The sequence below is a fragment of the Nelumbo nucifera genome, chromosome 5 (genome assembly GCF_055504915.1).
Source record: "Nelumbo nucifera cultivar China Antique chromosome 5, China Antique-T2T, whole genome shotgun sequence".
Lineage (NCBI taxonomy): Eukaryota > Viridiplantae > Streptophyta > Magnoliopsida > Proteales > Nelumbonaceae > Nelumbo > Nelumbo nucifera.
Genome location: NC_142653.1, coordinates 32613800 through 32633005, shown reverse-complemented (window position 1 = coordinate 32633005; position 19206 = coordinate 32613800). Strand labels below are relative to the sequence as shown.

Below are 19206 nucleotides of genomic sequence, written 5' to 3'. Positions count from 1 at the left end.
CCTGGTGGCGAACTGCCTGGTGGCGAGCTGCCTGGTGGCGAACTGCCTGGTGGCAAACTGCCTGGGGGCGAACTGCCTGGTGGCGAACTGCCTGGTGGCGAGCTGCCTGGTGGCGAACTGCCTGGTGGCAAACTGCCTGGGGAAGAACTGCCTGGTGGCGAACTCCCTGGGGGCGAACTGCCTAGTGGTGAACTGCCTGGTGGTGAACTCCCTGGTGGCGAACTGTCTGGTGGACTCGTCACTTGACTTGCTCCTAGGCGGCCTGCAACTCAGAGGATGGTGGAGCTCCCTGGTGCAGCGCAACCCGACTACTCTCCGCGTGAGGTGATTTTCTCTCCTTTGTAGGCGGCGGGAGCTGAGGGACCTGTGAGAACTGAATCAGAGGACCCGGGGGTATTTTCCCGGCGGGGACTCTCCGATGCCTAAGTTAGCATTTTGATTACAGAGGGCTTGGAGAGAAATGAGAGAACTAGAGAGCGGGGGTTACCATCCTTTTTTTCTCCTTTTTTGGGCTTTGGGGGTCGGAGTCCTTATATAGTGGTGCCCTCGCGGGTTAGGTGGGTGAAAAGCCTTCAAACGGTAAGACGTCATATCCCGTCAGAACCGGGGTACGGTGATGAACTCCTCGAGGTTGTCAGGCGGCCAGGTCGGCGCCTAGGCCAGGTTGTCAGGTCGGCGCCTGTGTCAGTCGGCGGGTCGGTGTCCAGGCCAGGTTGCCAGGTCGGCGTCTGTGTCCGTCGGCGGGTCGGTGTCCGGGCCAGGTTGCCAGGTTGGCGCCTGTGTCCGTCGGCGGGTCGGTGTCCGGGCCAGGTTGCCAGGTCAGCGCCTGTGTTCGTCGGCGGGTCGGTGTCCGGGCCAGGTTGCCAGGTCGGCACCTGTGTTCGTCGGCGGGTCGGTGTCCGGGCCAGGTTGCCAGGTCGGTGCCTGTGTCCGTCGGTGGGTCAGTGTCCGGGCCTGGTTGCCAGGTCGGCGCCTGTGTCCGTCGGCAGGTCGGTGTCCGGGCCAGGTTGCCAGGTCGGCGCCTGTGTCCGTCGATGGGTCAGTGTCCGGGCCAGGTTGCCAGGTCGGCGCCTGTGTCCGTCGGCGGGTCGGTGTCCGGGCCAGGTTGCCAGGTCGGCGCCTGTGTCCGGACCAGGTTGCCAAGTCGGCGCTTGTGTCCGGGCCAAGTTGCCAGGTCGGCGCCTGTGGCAGGCTAGTCTAGCCAGGTCGCGCAGGCTGCGCCAGGTCGTGCGTAGGCCACGCGCAGGTCGCGCTAGGCCGCGTGCAGGCCGCCCGTAGGCCGCGTGCAGGTCGCGCCAGGTTAGCCAGACCGGTGCCCGGGAGGACACCAACTTGGTAAATTGTTGCCTGGGTATTTACCTAATTGTCACCTGGTGCCACGTGTCACAATTTCAATGGAGGGCCAAATCTGCCCTCGTCACAAACTATTACTAAATAGTTGTAGTTATGTATATATAAAACATAGGGAATGAGTTTTAAAGTGTCAAATCTCTTACATGCGTCGGGATGACATATTGACCTACTCAAAAGAGAAACAAATGACAACAAGACAAATAAAACAAGGCATTGGTCAAGTACAAATGACAAGAGATATTTTAGAAAATTTGTTTAACTAATAAATCCATATTACTAAGAATTACCTAACATTATCTCAAACCTCAAAAGAAATTTCACGAGTAAGGTTATGTTTGGGAGTGTTTATATTAAAAACAAGTGCTTATTCGACTATGCATTTATTGCATTTGGCACCCAGCTTTTTTCAAGTGCTTATTTTCATATTGGGCATTTAGTGGTCTTTTTCTCTGATAAGCACTTAAATAAGCAATTGTGACTCTTTTTTCCCTCATTTTCTATACTATAAAAATTGTTTTGTTTAAAAAAATATATTTTTGCTGATTCCAAAAATAGCTATTGTTTTTTGAAACAAAACCAATTTGTTTTTGCATTTCAAAACAAAAACAGAGTTCAAGATCATGTGTTTTATGTAATGTTTCAAAAATAAATAAAAAGGAAACATTCATGTTGTAGAATACCCCTTAGGGAGCGTTCTTTTTTTTCCGGATTTTGAGAGGGGGGAGTTGGTGAATGCGATTTTGGTTTCCATTGACCAAGAATTCCATGTTTTTTTTTTCATATTTACGTGGAGACTAGGGAAAGTTTATTTTCCCAAGGTAAGTGATACCCATCTCATAGGTGGGTAAATAACTTCCCACTTAGGGGGAAGTTGCCAACACTTGAATGGGACAAAAATGTCCCTTTTAATAATGAACTTTTATGGTTAAAATGGCCATTACCTTATTTACGTGAAAAATAAAAGAACATGGGTAAATGCACTTACCCGATAAGTATTTCCTAGGAAAAAACTTACCCAAGTAAGTGCATTTACTTGGGTAAGTAACTTATAAAAAAGCAATCGGGGCTTAAGTGTCCATGTAACTTATTGGTTACATTGTTTCAAGATTCCTTTTTGGCATTTAAAACTAGCAAGAGGAACTAGCATGTAGGAAAATTTGCTAAATGCAATGGCTAGATAGAAGGTTGTGGACCCAATGCTAATGCCTTACACCAACCATAAATGCTAAGTGAGAGATTGAGCGGTTGTCAAGAAAACTTTGGCTATTGGGAATGTTTCTTGGCATTGTTTTCAGAACCGGATCGGATCGGACGGTCGGACTGGAAAAATCGGGATGATCAGTTCCGTTTTCCTCCAAAACCGCTTTTTTTCCTAAAATCATTGATTTTGGTCAACAAACCGCTGAACCGACCGATAAACCGTTCGAATGGTTTTGATCGCTTTCCAATTTTTTTATTTTTTCGTTAGAACGGACTGGCCGTTCAGGTCGAACGGTTGGACTGTTCAAATCGGCAATCGGACCCCTAACCGGTTCGATCACCGGTTCAATTTTAAAAACCATGTTTTCTTGGGCATGTAGGGGTGGCAATCTGACCCGCCCCCCCAAAAAAATGATCAAGTTTCAATATGACAACTTATTAGAGAGAGATGGTTGTAACTCCTCTTAGCAAGGGTCATGGGCTAGGCTTTGTCTCTATATTAACAGAATATGTTCAGGCCCGAGCCCAAACCTCTTATAAAGCCCAAAGTTTAGGCCTGAGCTTGGGCCCAACCAGAAATTTGGAAAAAAGATTTTTTTTCCTTTTTAATTCAATTAAAAACTATTTTATTTTTATTAAAAGACCTTAAAATCTAAAAAATAATGAAAGATCTCATTATTACTTAAAAAAATAAGAAAAATAAAGAAAAACATATTATATGTGTTTTTTTATTATATAATACATTATCAAATCGGGCTTTTTTAAAAAAGCTCGAGCCTGACCTGAAGAAGGTTGGTCCTGATATTTTAGGCCCGAGCATGAGTCTGTAGGCCTGAAATCCTATCAAACCCGATTTATATCAGGCTGGGCCATCGAGCTACCCCGCCCATGAATAAGTCTAGTCATGGCCCGGTTGAAATATCAGCCGGGTTTGGTTGGACGAGACATGTAAGGATCAATCATGCCCGGCATATCTTTGTTTGTCAATATAAATAAAGAAATTAGTTACGGATCCTGGTGCGAGATGTTTGTAATTCCTCACTCCTCAGTCCTCATTGTCATTTGGTGAAGCTATAATAAAAATATTTCACACATACTGCATTATTTTGGGCCAGGGTTCGGGAACATTTTGCCCGGCCCAAGTTGCTGTCCCAGAAACAGAAATCAATTTTTAACTTCTTGATTCGGTGCTTCAAGAGAATACAATAGAACGTGTTTTATTCAATCCCAGTAGCCCAATCCTCTGATAGAATCATTACAGTTCGTTGATTATGGACTTAAGACGTAGAGTACATTGCAGATGATGTACTTGTTTTCGTTGAGAAGTCAATCGGTAAGTCGGGCGACTCGGTTTTTCCATAAATTTTCCAACGGTCTGCTGGCAGTTTCCCTCCATTTTCAAGACCAAGAAACCCTTTCCTTCTTCCCCTGTTCGCTCTGGAAAATCTCTTTCTCTCTCTTGCAATAATGGCAGGTTCTTGCTCGCATTGGTGGCATGCTCCAATCTATGCCACCATCTCTGTAATTCTCGCTGTTACAGCAATCTCCACATCTTATCACCCTGACACCAAAGCCCAAATCCCACACTCTGTGGGATCAGATTCACTCAACTTGCACAAACTATCTCTGAGTTTGAACGCCTCTCGAGCTCTTCGAAGGGAGGGATTCAATTTCATGGCTACCATTCTTCTGATTTCCCCTGAAGAAGTTCTCCCATCTTCAGAATCCACCATCTTCGCCATCCAAGATCACGATATCTCCAACGTCTCTCTTCCTCCATGGCTGATGAAAGATCTTCTCCATTATCACACGTCACCGTCGAAGCTTTCCCTCGAAGACCTTTCTAAGAAACCTCAGGGCAGATGCATTCCGACCCTTCTTCCTGGAAAGAACTTGGCCATCACGAAGATTGACGGACAAGAAAGGAAGGTCGAAATCAATCACGTCTTGATCTCTCATCCGGATATCTTCGTTGAAGGCCCCTACTCGATTCATGGAATTCCTGGGCCTTTCACTTCGTTCGATCCGCGTGAAATCGAGCCCGACTGGGATTTCATCCGATCACCCATCTGTGATTCCAACGGCAGTCTAGTTGCGGATGCATCAGAAGCGAGAAACAGGGTGCCATGGAGTCGAATCCTCAGATTGCTGAGCTCAAATGGGTTTATTTCTTTTGCGGTTGGATTGCATGGAGTTCTTGATGGGATTCTGCGAGACAATGTGGATTTGAGTTCCGTGACAATCTTTGCTCCACCCGATTTGGCTTATGTTGGATCGCCATCACCGTTGCTGGAAACGATTGTGAGGCTCCACATATTGCCTCAGAGATATACATACAGAGAATTGTCTCTACTGCCGGAGAAAGCGTCTCTCAAGACGCTGCTACCTGATGAAGATCTACAGATAACATCTGAAGTTAGCTTTACAGGGACTGTGTCCATTAATGGGATCAAAATCACAACGCCGGATTTTATCTCATCACAGGAGTTCATGATCCATGGGATTTCTCGAGCTCTCGAGAAGGTGAAGCTTTCAACCATATCCAGGTAGATCAGCTTCAGATTCAATTCAAGGATCAGTTTTAGCGTAATGGATTCTCGGCATTGTTCTACCACTGATTCCTTTTCGCTCTTGTGAGTTGTATGTTGTATATATAGTTGTATCTCACCTGATTCTGTGTGAATTGTGACTTCTCTCCTGTCTCCACCTTTTGTTTTTTGTTCTCTCTTTTTCTCCTCTTTCGATGTATATTGGCAACCGTCTGTGGGTTAAGTTTTGTTTGGCTCATTTCTCTTTTAAGAAATGGAGCTAGGCCTCAAAAGGGGCTACATATAGTTCTGATTCAAAGTAAGAATGCATAGAATATGTAATTCCTATTCTAAATTTTGGAGTTGGAGCATGCAATCAAATAAAAATGTCTTGATCTAATTCAACTAAAGCATAATTTTGTGTGCTAATTTCAGCAGCGACCCACAGGGCTCACAACATGTTTACAATCCTTGAATTCTCAACTTTTGGATTTGAATCTGATTGTGTATATTAATTGTGAAGTGTGATATGAAATTAGGTATATTCCAATTTGATGGTTGATGGCTCTATGCATGATACTTTTGTTAAAAATTTCTATTAACCACAAATAGACTGTTAATTTGGATTGATAATTGGGTCAACTAACCATGATTTGTTACATCCTTGTTTACATAGGGGTATGGAATGGTCTATTTTGATTCTAGCCATTTTGATTGAGTGAAAATGGCATTTCCCTACTATGTGAGGGAATCGGCATTCCAGCTTCCCCTTGGGAATTGTGGGAATCTCATTCTAGCCAGCCATTAAAAAAGACAAGTGACTTCACCCCCCCCCCCACCCCAATCCTATTTTTCGTTAATCGATGCCAATCTTTCTTGGGAGTTGTGTATATCTTATGGATTCTGATTCCGATTCTTGCTTAAGTCAAACAGTCGGGGAATAGGAGATTCTGATTCCGGTTCTAGTTCCAATTTCACGACATTTTGATTCAAATTCTAACTTTTGTATATATTATTATTACATTATATCTATCTATCTATTTAAAAGAAACCACAAATCACAATTTAGCAAAATAGGAAACCAAATCAAACCATTTTTAGATATAAACCAAACTAAACCAGAAATTTGGCTTGATTCAATTTGGTTTTGCTGTTTGAACCAAACAATAAACACCCCTCATATTTAGATTGATGATATTCGACTGATGCTTGACTTTTCTTGAGGCTCGCGGTAGTAACTTAGAATCTCCTTTGGTCCAAAATGTGAGTTTATCTTGTTGTTGGAGCTTATGTTTTACTTGTTTATTTGTTCAAGCTTCCATCCATATGTATAAATGCATTAGTGTCCTCATATCCATAATTCCGTATGTCTTGATTAGGGGTGAGAAAAAAAAAATTGAAAACCGAATTGACCAAAAAAATTGATCGAAACTGAACAAAAAAATTGGTTAACCAAATTGGTTGGTTCAGTTTTGGTTCGATATTCTTAATAAAATCAAAAATTTTGGTTCGGTTTCGGTTAATCTTGTAAAAAAAAATGACGGTTAATCAAATTGATCGGTATATATGCAATAATATATTATATATTATATTTTTATTTTTATTTTTTAAAATCGAATAAACTTGGGCGCACGCTTGTGGCCTGTCCACCTTTTCAGTTTTCCCCTTTCCCAGTTTCCCAGTTTCCCCTTTCTCACTCTCTTAGTCTTGTCTCTTTGTCTTCCCCAATCCCCAGTTTTTCCTCTGGCGCCAGTCGTCCCCAATTTTGTCCTGTGTCTCTTTCTTTCTCTAAGTCTTTGTTGCCTGCCATCTTAGTCTCTGCTGCACCAACCATCAAGCAGACAAGCATGCAACAACAGTGCAACATCGGTCACCGCCTCGCCGACAAGCACCAAGCCAGTTTAGCCAATACTAGCTACAACAACCAACCAAGACGTCGGTCGCCGCCTCAACTCCACCAAGACCGCCACCTCCCAGGTTCTATCTCTGTCTCTCTCATCTCTCATCTTCGCAGCTCCGCCACTTCTCATGCTTTCACTTTAGGTGACAACAACCACCAACTAGTTTGGCACCGGCAAACCATTGGCCACCACTTCGCCCTTGTCGGCTCGCCCCTCTGCCATGCTTGTTCAAGTATTTTTTCCCCTTTATTTCTTAATTTTGAGTGCAAAAAAGAAAAAGAAAAATCGAACAGTGGTTAACCAGTTACATCGGTTTGGTTTCGGTTCATATTTAAAAAAAACTGATCAAGTTGGTTCGGTTAAAAAAAACCCATGGTTTGGTTAACCGAACCGTGAGCGCCCCTAGTCATGATGGACCTGAATTCGAGAGCGTCACATATCACCATACATCATTTCCATGGGAAAAAAAAATGACGGTCCAAGTCTGACAGTTTGGACCAGTATTTTTAAAACCGGACTAGATTGGATGGTCGGACCAAAAAACCAATAATTGGTCACTTGATTGGTTTTATTTCACCCAAAACCATCTTTTGCCCAAAAACCGTTGATTTCGTCAATAAATTACTGTGGGCGGTCGAACCATCGATCACCCAGAATAGTTCCCAAGTCAGGTGCGATTTTAAAAACCGATCGCAAGACAATACAACTCCTTGTAAGCTTTCAATTTTCTTATATTTGAGTTTGATTCCAAATCTATTTTTATTTCAAGCTAGGCATGTGAACTTTCAAGCCGAGCATTTAATTGGTTAAAATAAATTCAAATAATTTATCCAACTTACCCTAAGATTTCAAACTCAATTAACATTGAGTTCAAATTGAACCTGATTGAAGCATCTAATTTAATTTAAATGCACAAGAAGTAATGGTTTTATTATAATTAACTTTTAAATGCACAAGGGGTATTATCCAATGTAAATGTTTTTATTATTAAAACAAAAATAATTGTCACATCAATAAATTTATATTGTTTTTGTTTTTGAATTGACAAACACCCCAAAACAACTTAAGCCCTGCTGAGGGGGGACCATGAAATAAAAAAAAAAAAAATCCACAATCCCAATGCAAAGAACAATATAAATAAATATTTAAGTTAAATATGTCCAACCAAAATATGATTTCGGTATAAGCCCAAATGGTTTCAAATTCTTTTTATACGCCTTCCAAAACAACAAAAATTCTCTTTATACGGCCAAAGTTTTCTCGTTTCTATCTGGTAACTGGTAAGGTGTCTATTGTTATAAGTTTTCTGGGGGCGTATTCCCCTATTGTTATAAGTTTAACCCTTTCATTCCTGCTATTCCGATCCGAACTATCCACACCTCATGTTATAAATGTTAGTTGAATTATGGAATCCAGCTGCATCCTATTTCATTGGATCGATTCTATCATTAAAAATCAAATCCGATAAAAAACCCGAATCCGATAGGATTGAATACTATGAATCACCGAGTCAATCGTTTCTATAATTTCGCTCATGGAAATTAACCAAAAAAAAATCCACTACAGGTACGAATCATCGTCACAATAAGATAACCAAATAAAAAATAAAAAAAGAAAGAAAGGAAGGAGCCAAGGAGCAGGTATCTATCTTCAAATGATGGGCCGGCCCATTTGCCCAACCATGAAAAAGAGAGAGGAAATTAAAAAATTGTGAGGCGAGGCGAGGCGAGGCTAAGGAGGGCAGAAGGGCCTACCAGGGTTGGCTCTGTGGCTTGGAATGGTGAAGTGCCTCAACCTTCCTTCCTGTTCCCTCATGTACCCTTCACACAGAAAAGCCTTAGAGAATTTGTCCTCCACCACCCTATCCACGTCATGCACAAACACATCCGTCTCTCCCTCCTCCCTGTTCCTAGCCATCAACCCCGCTGTGTAGATAGCATTCATCCTCCCCGGCGCATCGTCGATATATCCCGTCGGCGCATCCACCATGATCAAGTCCCACTCTGTCTCGAAAATCTCATCTGGGATACCCTTCAACGCGAGCCTGCACTTGGAAAATCTTGGGTCACCCACCGCCGTGCAGTCTTCTCCTTGCCCCACCTCCATCAGTTCATCTGCTTCTCTCACCTTGGTATCATACACCACATGGTACGATTCTAAGCCGGAGAACCGCTGCTTGATTTGCTCGATCCATGCCTTGTCTTCTTCCAGGAAAACCGTGCGACCGCCATGGTTGAGCGCGCTCCACATGAGGCTGTCGTGGCCCAGGCCGAAGACCAAGAATTTGCAGGGAGATTTCTTCTCTAAGATTCGGGATGTGACGGAGATCTCTCTCAGGGTTTGCTGCGGGGTGATGTTTGAGGTGGAGTAGTGTATGAGAGCCTGGGCTAGTGAGGCTGGGATGTTGGCGCAGGTTGGTGTGGAGGGAGGAGGCGGGCAGGAGGAGGTTGATGATGATGAGACTTCTTCCTTCGAGGAGGATTCCGGCTGTGCTGTGGGAGCTTGTTGGTTGGACGAAGATGATGATCTTAGTACATAAAGGAGGAGAAAAACAATGAAGAAACCAATCAAGAGGAGCTTAACGTTGAAAGGCGACTGGGTTTTGGACCTCATCTTGATTATATATTTCAGTTTGAAGAAGAAGAAGAAGAAGAAGAAGAAGAAGAAGAAGAAGAAGAAGAAGAAGAAGAAGAAGAAAGCTGGAGATTAATTGAGAAATTGGTTCAGGAGATTGGGTCTCCTGAGTTTTGAACTTAAGGGGTGGATGTGGCTTTATATTTAGAGTGGATCAAAACTGGTGAGATAATAGAAGGTGGCTTTAGGAAGAAGAGAGCAGAGTTGGTAGTGGTGGTTGCTTTGGCTTTGTTTTATTGGATTCTTGTGGTTGAAGCAAGTGAGATTGGATAATTGATGATGACAGCAGAGCTACTGATGCTTTAGGTGAAGAAGCAGGGCATAATCTGGTTGGTCTACGTGTTTGTTGGAACGACAGTGTATTTTTATATTCGCAGTTGCAGTTGCAGAGTAGCTTTCATGGAGACACATAACAAGGAGTCCCAGTTTCCTGTAACCACGGTTGCAGGTGTCACATGTAACCAGTTAACCACCAACTAAAGAACCCGCCCAACTCATGCATCAATGATTCAGTGTATTATCAGCGGGGCCTACTTAATTAGCAGCTAAAGTAGATCGTAGGTACATGATTGGTTTTCACAGATTATTAATCTGTCCTAGATCAAGATTTATCACAACCCACCATCGAATATGTCCTATTTCACCATAATATTTTTACATTATTATTCTGAGCTATTTTATCAAGATTTTCAAATAGATGAAAAAAATTCGATAGCCCGATCTTGATGATTAGTCTAGAGAAAAAATAGTAAAATTCTATTTGAATTCTTTGAAAATTCCCAAAATGATTTTTGAATCAGATGGTCCTGATGAAGCTGATTTTGGTGTGGATCCTCTTTTTGGTGGGACACATCAAGTGTGATGTTCTTGAAGGAAGCGGGGTCTGCTCCTCACACATGAGCGCCGGCACATCCACCGTGCTTCAGAAGCATCTCCCGTGAAAAATAATTATTAAATACGAAAGATATTCCCGATACGTGGTAGGATGTGCGTGTAAGGCGCCTGAGAGGCGCCAGGTGTGAGGACTCCCTTTGAACATCCACCACGTCGAAAATCATGAAAACCTTATATGGCAATTAATGATCTTGATGATGCAGACTCACATATGTTCTACCATTTTTCAATTTTTTTTAATGATTGATTATGCCCGTGTCCGGACGAAAGTCCAACCGAAGGACTAAACCAATTACTGCCGGAGATGCTAAAATCAACCGGGGGCTGAACCGTCCTATTCATTCAATAATCAGGCATAACCCACGTAGCAACTACGAGTCCATGATCTGAATTATTTTAATTTTTTAGATATTTTATATTAAAAATTTAGGTTAGGTTTTTATTTTATTTTTATAGATTTTTATTCGATTTAAAAGACTTATCATATTTTATCTAGAAGAATGACCTACACCATTTATTATTTCATTTGAGACCATAATTTATGTTTATATGATAAATTTGATTTTGATTTTTTATTTAATTTAAAAAATTAAAGCAGGTTTAATTTGCAATTAACAATTTATGCTTTTTTTCTTTTTTTTAACTTATGTAGTAGGCATGGCAAAATCCTAAGTACATGGCAACTATTATTTTATCTGTGATTCGTTACTTGTATGGTAAGTTTGATTTGAGTATTTTAGGAGGGTGGGGATATTTTAAGAAGTATTAGATAATTGAGTATTTTGTGAGAGTATAGAATTATAGATAATGTTAAAAACTTATATATATATATATATATATATATATATATATATATATATATAAGTTTAGACAATAGTGTAGAAAGATGGAAAGATGATGCTAACATAGACAATTACATTTTATACATGTAATATATATCCAAATAATTTTTATTTAAATAGTTGGTTTTAATTTTTTTATCACATTTTAATTAACTTAAATTAAATTATTAGCTTCATTTGATTATTTAACTATTTTATTAATTATTCAATCGTTTTATTTTTTTGGAATAATCATTTTTAATAATTATTGGATCATTTTTGTATTTTTTTTTATAAACTTAATAGTGTATATTTTATATATTAGGGAAAATTCTCGATAGGTACCCTCTACTTTAGGCCGAGTATCAATTTAGTACCCGAACTTTAACACGCGACAATCTAGTACCCAAACTTTCATTTTGCCACAATCTCTAGTATCCAACATTAACCAGCCGTTAAGTGACATACAAAAAGACAAAAATGCCCATCAAGAGAAAACAATGAAAAGAACACTGTTCATCATCTTCTTTCTCATGAAAATGAAACAGAGCCTAAAACACGTGTCCCTTTCATTTTCTTTCGTTCATGTGACCTCTTTCTACTCTTCTCTCTATCCCCTGACGGTCTCTCCCTCTTGGCTTTGAAGTCTACCTTCGACAAGACATCAAACGTCTTGGCATTCTCCAACTGGAACGAAAACGACACCAATCCATGCACGTGGAAGGGTGCATGTGGTAAGGGGAGTTGCCGGTGACAGTAAGCTTCGATCTATATATATGTCGATCATCTCATAACTAAGCTTGTCGCCGTATAAAACCCTACCCGGAGAATGAACTAGAGGAAGATCGATAAAAACGCTTCCCCTGTTCTGCTAAGAACTTCCACATCTCCTTCGCTTGGGAAATGGGTTGGTTATCACCCTTGGTGGCAAAGAGCATCGTCGTGAAAATCCCTCCGAACCAGCGGCAACGTCAAAATAATCTGCTATTCTTGCGTTTGGATTTCCGGATTTGGTCTTGAGAACTTGTTCTAGGTAAGCTAGGGCTTTTCCTGAGAGGATAGTTTCGGATTTTGTTTCTATGGCTGGAGAGATCTGTTTGGGAATCCAGAGTTTTTGATCGTCGTAGCCAAAGAGAAAATTACTTTCCAAAATAGAGAAGATCTCATAACTAAGCTTATCGGTATCAATGCTCGGTTCTTGCATTTCCGATGGATTACAAGCTATTTCCATAAAATAGAAGCACGAAAACAACTATAGAGGAGGATTATTAATTGCATACCTTGATTTAATCTTTTTCTTTTTCTATTTCTTTTGCTACAATCTTTGATCTTCTAATAGGAAGTAACTACTTTGCCTGCTATTAGTACCAGAGACTATTTCAAACTTAGCTCCTTGTAAGGTTAAGGGCTTATTACTGGGCTGCTGATGAAAAGCTTATTCGGTGGCAATTACTAATTTATCCACTCTCATGGTAATGTGGCATTCCTCAACAGTATAGGCTATTGGAAAAAAAGACATCCCGGGTGCAAATTTAATGAATTTAAATCAAATAAGTAAAGTTTATATTTGAATTCAATTATAGGATTGAAAATTTTGAATCGAGTTGATATTAGTGAATATTAAAATATATAATACGTGGAAATAATTTATATATATATAAATCAATTTGGGCATTAATCAAATTAAATCAGGTCACATGTGAATTTTATTCTATTATATTGAATCTCAAATTTGAATGAATGTTAAATTACACCTATAAATGACACCAATTAAATCAAAACCTTATAGGGTTTGGGAGGGGTTTGATTCGATACCTTAAGAGGTAGGGATAAAGTATACTTTCTTATAAGGTATAGGACAGATTTGGGTTTTGACTATGGTTGAATTAGGAAAGTATATTTTAATGTTATGTTTATGCTTTGAATTCTTTGTGGTGACTCACTTCATGAATCTGCTCCAAATTAGTTTGAGAAAAACCCGAAGGTAAATTTTCATAATGGTTTGTGGTGGATGTGTAGGGCATGGACCGGCCCGATTTATATTCGTCTTATAGGTCTGAACCGAATACAAAGAGTTATATATTTTCAGTGTTTTCTCTCTTGTAAACATAGTCTAAGTTTTGTGAGAGACAAGTGAGGTTTTGGCTGTATTTTGGGGCTTAGGGTTTTCTCTATGAGAGCACAACTTTGTACTTCTTCTCTATTTCAATCTTCATAGTGGATTTTTGTTCCTCTTTCACCCATAGACGTAGGCTACAAGCCAAACTACATAAATCTATGTGTTTTCTGCATTTGTTTCTCTTTATCTCTACTTTTACTTTCAGTTTGGGTGTCATTCGGATATATTTTCTTGGGTTTTTCCGTAACATTTAATAGGGTCCAATTTGTGGGTTCCATCCACTCAAACTAAGGAGGGATTGGTAAGTATAATTTATCCCCAATGTCAAGGAAGGTTTTCGGTGAGGTCAAAGTTTAGAGGAGGTTAAAGTAATTGTTAATAACCTCAATGGAGGTTTAAGTAGTTTATCACAAAAGGATAAACTACATGGAGCATAGGGGTGAGCAAATGGATAGGTTTTATTGGGAATTAAATGAAATCGACCCAACCCAATTTATTAATGTGTAGGTCTAATTTCAAATTATTGGTATTGATCCCCACCTAGGATAGTTCTAGGAGCTAGGGATTTACCCTACGACCTAGCCTTTGTGGAATTGGTATTAGAATCAAACATAAATACCTTAAGGATGCAAAAATTTGAACCTAAGCATTCATGGTTACAAAGCCCATTTTTTTTTTAAATTTTTGAATAAAAAGCCTAATCAGGCAAAATCCATTAAGCAATGCTCAGATACAGATACAATTCAGGAGAAAACAAAACCGTGATAAAGGCCAAATAGACAACTATGGCAAAATCTATTAAGTAGACCAAATCACTAAACCGAAAGAGATGGTAATACTGAGCACCGGGAGAAAATAACTCGTGGAGTCTCTGCAAAGGGCATTCAAGTTTGAAAACGCTAGAAAAATCTTAACTAAGCGAATATCTCTCGCAAACTGAACATAAAAAAAAACCAGCCTTTAAAACAGATGGGTTCAAAGATGAGCCATTGCTTCCACTAAATAGTTTTGAAATGCCAAGTGGGCCCTAGACGAGCCTGATTTCATCAATGCTGACCCATGAAAATCTCGGTCACCCACGAAAGTTGCGAAGACCCAAAGACCACCGTTATCCATGGGGAAACCATTAACCGTTTTGAGATAATATCAACCATCGAAAATCCCGGCATCACAATTTATCTGAAAAACATGGGAAGTGCAACCGTAATTAAACTACCCAAACGACTCTCATCGGCAAGCAAATCACTGTGTTTCCCTTTGTCAACAGATAATGGAATTGTGTCTCAGTGGAGGATGTTGTATCAATGCTATATCCCCAAACAGTACAACTTTTCACGGGATCGTTGCAACTGGGATTGGAAGGGCCACAAGATTATTGAAAAACGCATCAACTGATTCATTAATTTCAGGCCCATTTGGTGTGTCTTTTGGCTGTTTACAAGTCGTAAAGACTGATTTTCGATCTATTTCCGTTTAGTATGAGAAAAATCTAGTCGCCAAAAGATGGAATGTTGAAAAGATGCAAAAAGTCTATTTTAGGCTGATTTCGAGAAGCTCCAAATGAAACTTTTAACGTTTTTTGCATCTTAATCTCGCACAAAAAGACATGTATCTGCTAAACATGATTCGAATTGCTTAGATATTCATACAGAAGCTCAATGTGTTTTTTGTATGTCAGAGCTATCACAAAATTTTCCCAAAAAAGACATGCCAAATGAGCCCTTCATCTTCTAGATTGGCAGTCCAAAAATTTCCTTACCATTAGTGTGTCTCAATCATCACGATCGAAAGAAGACTCCATGAATGCTTTTTGAGCATTAACATAAACCCCAGAGATCTGAGGGTAGCACTCACACACAGAGATGCGAGAGATAACTTCCCCCTACCCCCTCAAAGAGGAAGAGAGGGAGAGAGGTAGCACTCCAAAGTCCATGATTTCACTTGACCGTTGAGTCACTTAAAAGTTATTTGATTTTCTTTTTCATTTTAATATTTCAGTATGTATTTGATTTCTGCATGCAAGGTTCCCTCTCGCATATACGAATTTTCCTCTCACATCTTCCTATGTGAGTCTTATCTTCTTTTTCTTGTTTTCAATCTTAGGTAGGAAATAGTTTTGAAAAGAAAGTTGGAGTGAATATATCTTTCTTGACTGAGGCCAATATTTTTGGAGTTTTTTCTCTACTACAGTATGTGTTGGGCCCAACTATTGTTGGGCTGTTAGGGGGATGGTTGCAGGCCCAGGGCGCGGAGTTTTCATTGCTGTCCAATTTTCACTAAGGTGATGTTTGACATCAATGCTGATTTCTAAAAAAATGGCACCACATCATAGCCACATGGGATAAAGAAAAATCAGTGATTTTCTATATGTTTGGTCGGTAAATTTTTGTGATTTTTAGAAAATTGATGGAAAAATAATTCCTAAAATCGGCCTATATTGAGAGAGCACCATTTTTTGCCATTCCAATTTTTGGAGGATGACATGGCATCTGACATGTCTCCAAGAAAATGATGATTCAAAGGAAAAATAATCACTCTTAAGAATCAGTACCAAACAAACTACTTAAATGACATAAATGATACCAAACAACAATTTTTGATGTTTTTTAAAAAAATCGGTAAAGAGAAACCATCGTCGATGCTAAACATCACCTAATAGTGGAATGGATGTCTTCTCTGTCCAAGTCATTTCCATATCTGACTCTCCACATCAGCCATTGTTGTTCATTGGTGTGGGCAAAGCTACATGTATTTCAGGGGAGCCACTAAAGTTAACAAAAATCATGTAACTATATGTATCATTTCAGTCTATTTTTCCATGTTAACCCAGTAAGGTTAAATTAAAAATATAAGAGGGTGGGGTTAATTTGGAAATTTTATTTAGACTATTAGACTAACTGATTTTTTAGACTAATTGAGTTATGACTTAGGTAGTTGAAAATGTAAAAAAAAATAATAATAATAATACTTTTCAGCATTTTAAAATGCTAAAGGAATGTAAGGAATAAATGGTATTTTGATCGTTACATAGCAACTAAAATACAAGTAAAAGAATGCAGGGAAAAGAGAAAACCCCAAATTGTGTTTTCCCTCTGCAAGTAGTGTCATTTTCTAAGTTATTGTATGATCCAGTAGAAAAAATTCTTGGCTACACCACTATTTGTTCGAAATACTTCTTTTCCATGGTTGCTATAGAACTTATTGTTTGTCATTTTAGGCCTTGTTGGCAACAAATATGGTGGCATCTTTGAAAAAACTTTTTGATTTGTAAGGAATATCACTACAATGGTGAACATGAGGGTTTTCATTGTGTGAATTGGCATCGGAAATGTTGCATTTTTACAGTGACCACCCCCAGCGTCACAACATTTGGGGTTCATTTTTTTTTTCTTTTTTATTTTGAGATGGAGGAAAGTTGGTTAATAGGATTTTGGTTCCCACTGACCAAGAAACACATGCTTTTTTTTTTTTTAATTTATGTGGGGTTTATGTAAATTTTATTTCCCTTGGGTATCATTTATAAGAGTTTAAGTGATACCCATCTAACTTTCCCACTTGGGGGAAAGTTGCCAACACTTGGATGGGTCAAAATTGCCCCTTTAAATAATGGCTTTTTATGGGTAGAATGGTCAACCTTGTGTGATTGATGTTGATCTTCTCGCCATCTTGACAAATGACTTTGATGTGGTTTCCTTGGATTTAATTTTTGATAAGTCTTTAGTAATTTTAATTGGAGCACATATTCTAGAGAGTAAGCACTATTTCAGGGCCCTTCTATCTTGGGGTCTTTATTGGATTCAATAGTTTTATGGAATGGTGGGGTCTATTGATTAAGGCTCAGTTTAGAAAGAACACAAATGCAAATATGTAGATCGCAAAACCTTGTATTTTGTATTATTTTCTACATATCTGTACTCTATATAGTGGCAGAGCCAAATATATTGGTGGTGGTGGTTCTTGGCCTCCCAAACTTTTTGCTTATAGTTAGTAAGTAGAGACAAGGTAAAAAATGTAACCAAGTGGGTGGGTGTGGGTCCTTCCCCTCCCCACACACGCACACACACAAATTTGAAGATCACTCTCTAATGCTCCTCCAACTCCCAAAATTGAAAAGTTTTGTTTATTTTTTCTTTAAAAAATTCTATAATAGACCTATATTTTTTCACCCCATTTCCCTACACACCCTACCTCTTCTACTCCTTATCTTATTTTTTTGTTTAACTTTGCCCCTCCAAGAGAAAATTCTTGGCTTTGCCACTGACTGTACATGTTTGTACTTGTACTCTTTCCAAACTAAGCCTAAGTGTCATTTGTTTGTTTACGTGTTTTTTTTAATTTGTGTTTGTTTTAGTAGTTTTTTTCTAGGATCTATGTTTGGTCTTGCATTGCTATGGAATCTTCTTTGGCTATGCGATCTATGTTGGAGGTTTTTGACCTTTGTTCCATGGTGTTTGTTTAACTCTTTGATGATGCTTGTAGAGGCCTTGCTCGATGACACTTTTGGTGCTTAGTTTATCTCGTTTGTTTCTATTTTCTTAGGCTGAGTTTGGAAGGAGTACAAATGCAAATATGTAGAGTGCAAAACCTTATATTTTGTATTATTTTGTATGTATTTACGCTGTACATATTTGCATTTATACTCCTTCCAAACTGAGCCTTAGTGTTGTTAAATACTTAAATCTGCTGGTTTTTTCTAGTTGGTGTGTGTGTGTTTAGTTTGTTGGTATGTGTTGTTGAGTTTTTATTGTTCTAGTAATTTGAGCATTTTCAATTAAGATTAGCTTTAGGCTTCAAAAAGAAACATAAAAGATAATATTTACAAACTTTAGGTTATAATAATAAATTTTGAACCATATATTAATATATTATGATAATTTATATATTAAATTATTCAAATCAATAAAGATAATATAAGCTTTGAGCTATTATTATTATTATAATGAACATGTTCCATTTGTTTTGGATAAAGAAAGAATAAGTTTTATGAGTAGACTCTAGAATCAACCTTAGAGCTGCCCAGGTCAAAATTGACCTTCATAAGGTAGGTTTTGAGTTTTGCCTTGGAACTCAATTGACTAGACCCATGCTCATAGAGCCATTACTTTGGGGGTAGTGACACTTGGCCCCCAAACTTTGTTTTGGAATTTTCATCGACACCCCACAAAGCATGCGCCTCTACAACACATCCCAACCATATATTGGGAACATCTCCAAATGATAAGTACAAGAGATGTGTATGTGGGGTGCCAATGTAAACTCTTTGTTTTGAAATGAGGACCCCTTTGAACCATTGGATTCCAATACTTTGCCCCCACCATTAACATATTACCAATTAAAATCATGAAATATTTTTTAAACACTTATAAACCCCAAATTACCCTTATTTTTAAGGGTAAATTGCTAAAACCTCCCCTAAAGTTTTTGACCGTTGCTGAAACCTCTCTTGATGTTTGGTTATTGAAATCATCTCCCATGAATTTTCTGATACAGTTGCAATTATACCCCCTTTGTTAGAATCCTTAAATAAGAGACATGAAAGTGTCCAAAATACCCATGCAATTACTATTTAAGCAAGTTTCTACAAAAAAAAAAAACAATACAAACTTTATAAACAACAAAAAATAGAGAATTTAAAGATGAAACTTTACACTTGGACGATTGATATAAAGGGAAAATTTGGAAAATAAATAAATTAAAAAAAAGATTGGAAGGGTTTGGGCTAGCAATTCACATAAAGAGAAAAATGGGAAAATAAA

At 39.0% G+C, this 19206-nt stretch overlaps 2 protein-coding genes across 2 annotated transcripts; one reads left to right on the top strand and one right to left on the bottom strand.

Annotated features, from left to right (window-relative positions):
- Positions 1-3754: 3754 nt before the first annotated feature.
- On the top strand, positions 3755-5521 carry FLA21 (FASCICLIN-like arabinogalactan protein 21 precursor). Its single transcript, XM_010263000.3, has one exon. The coding sequence runs from the start codon at positions 4021-4023 to the stop codon at positions 5101-5103; it is 1083 nt and encodes a 360-aa protein (XP_010261302.1). The 5' UTR covers positions 3755-4020; the 3' UTR covers positions 5104-5521.
- Positions 5522-8475: 2954 nt separating this feature from the next.
- LOC104599959 (glucuronoxylan 4-O-methyltransferase 1) lies at positions 8476-9810 on the bottom strand. Its single transcript, XM_010262718.3, has one exon. It carries the CDS (start codon positions 9593-9595, stop codon positions 8714-8716), a length of 882 nt encoding a protein of 293 aa, XP_010261020.1. The 5' UTR covers positions 9596-9810; the 3' UTR covers positions 8476-8713.
- Between the last annotated feature and the right edge of the window lie 9396 nt (positions 9811-19206).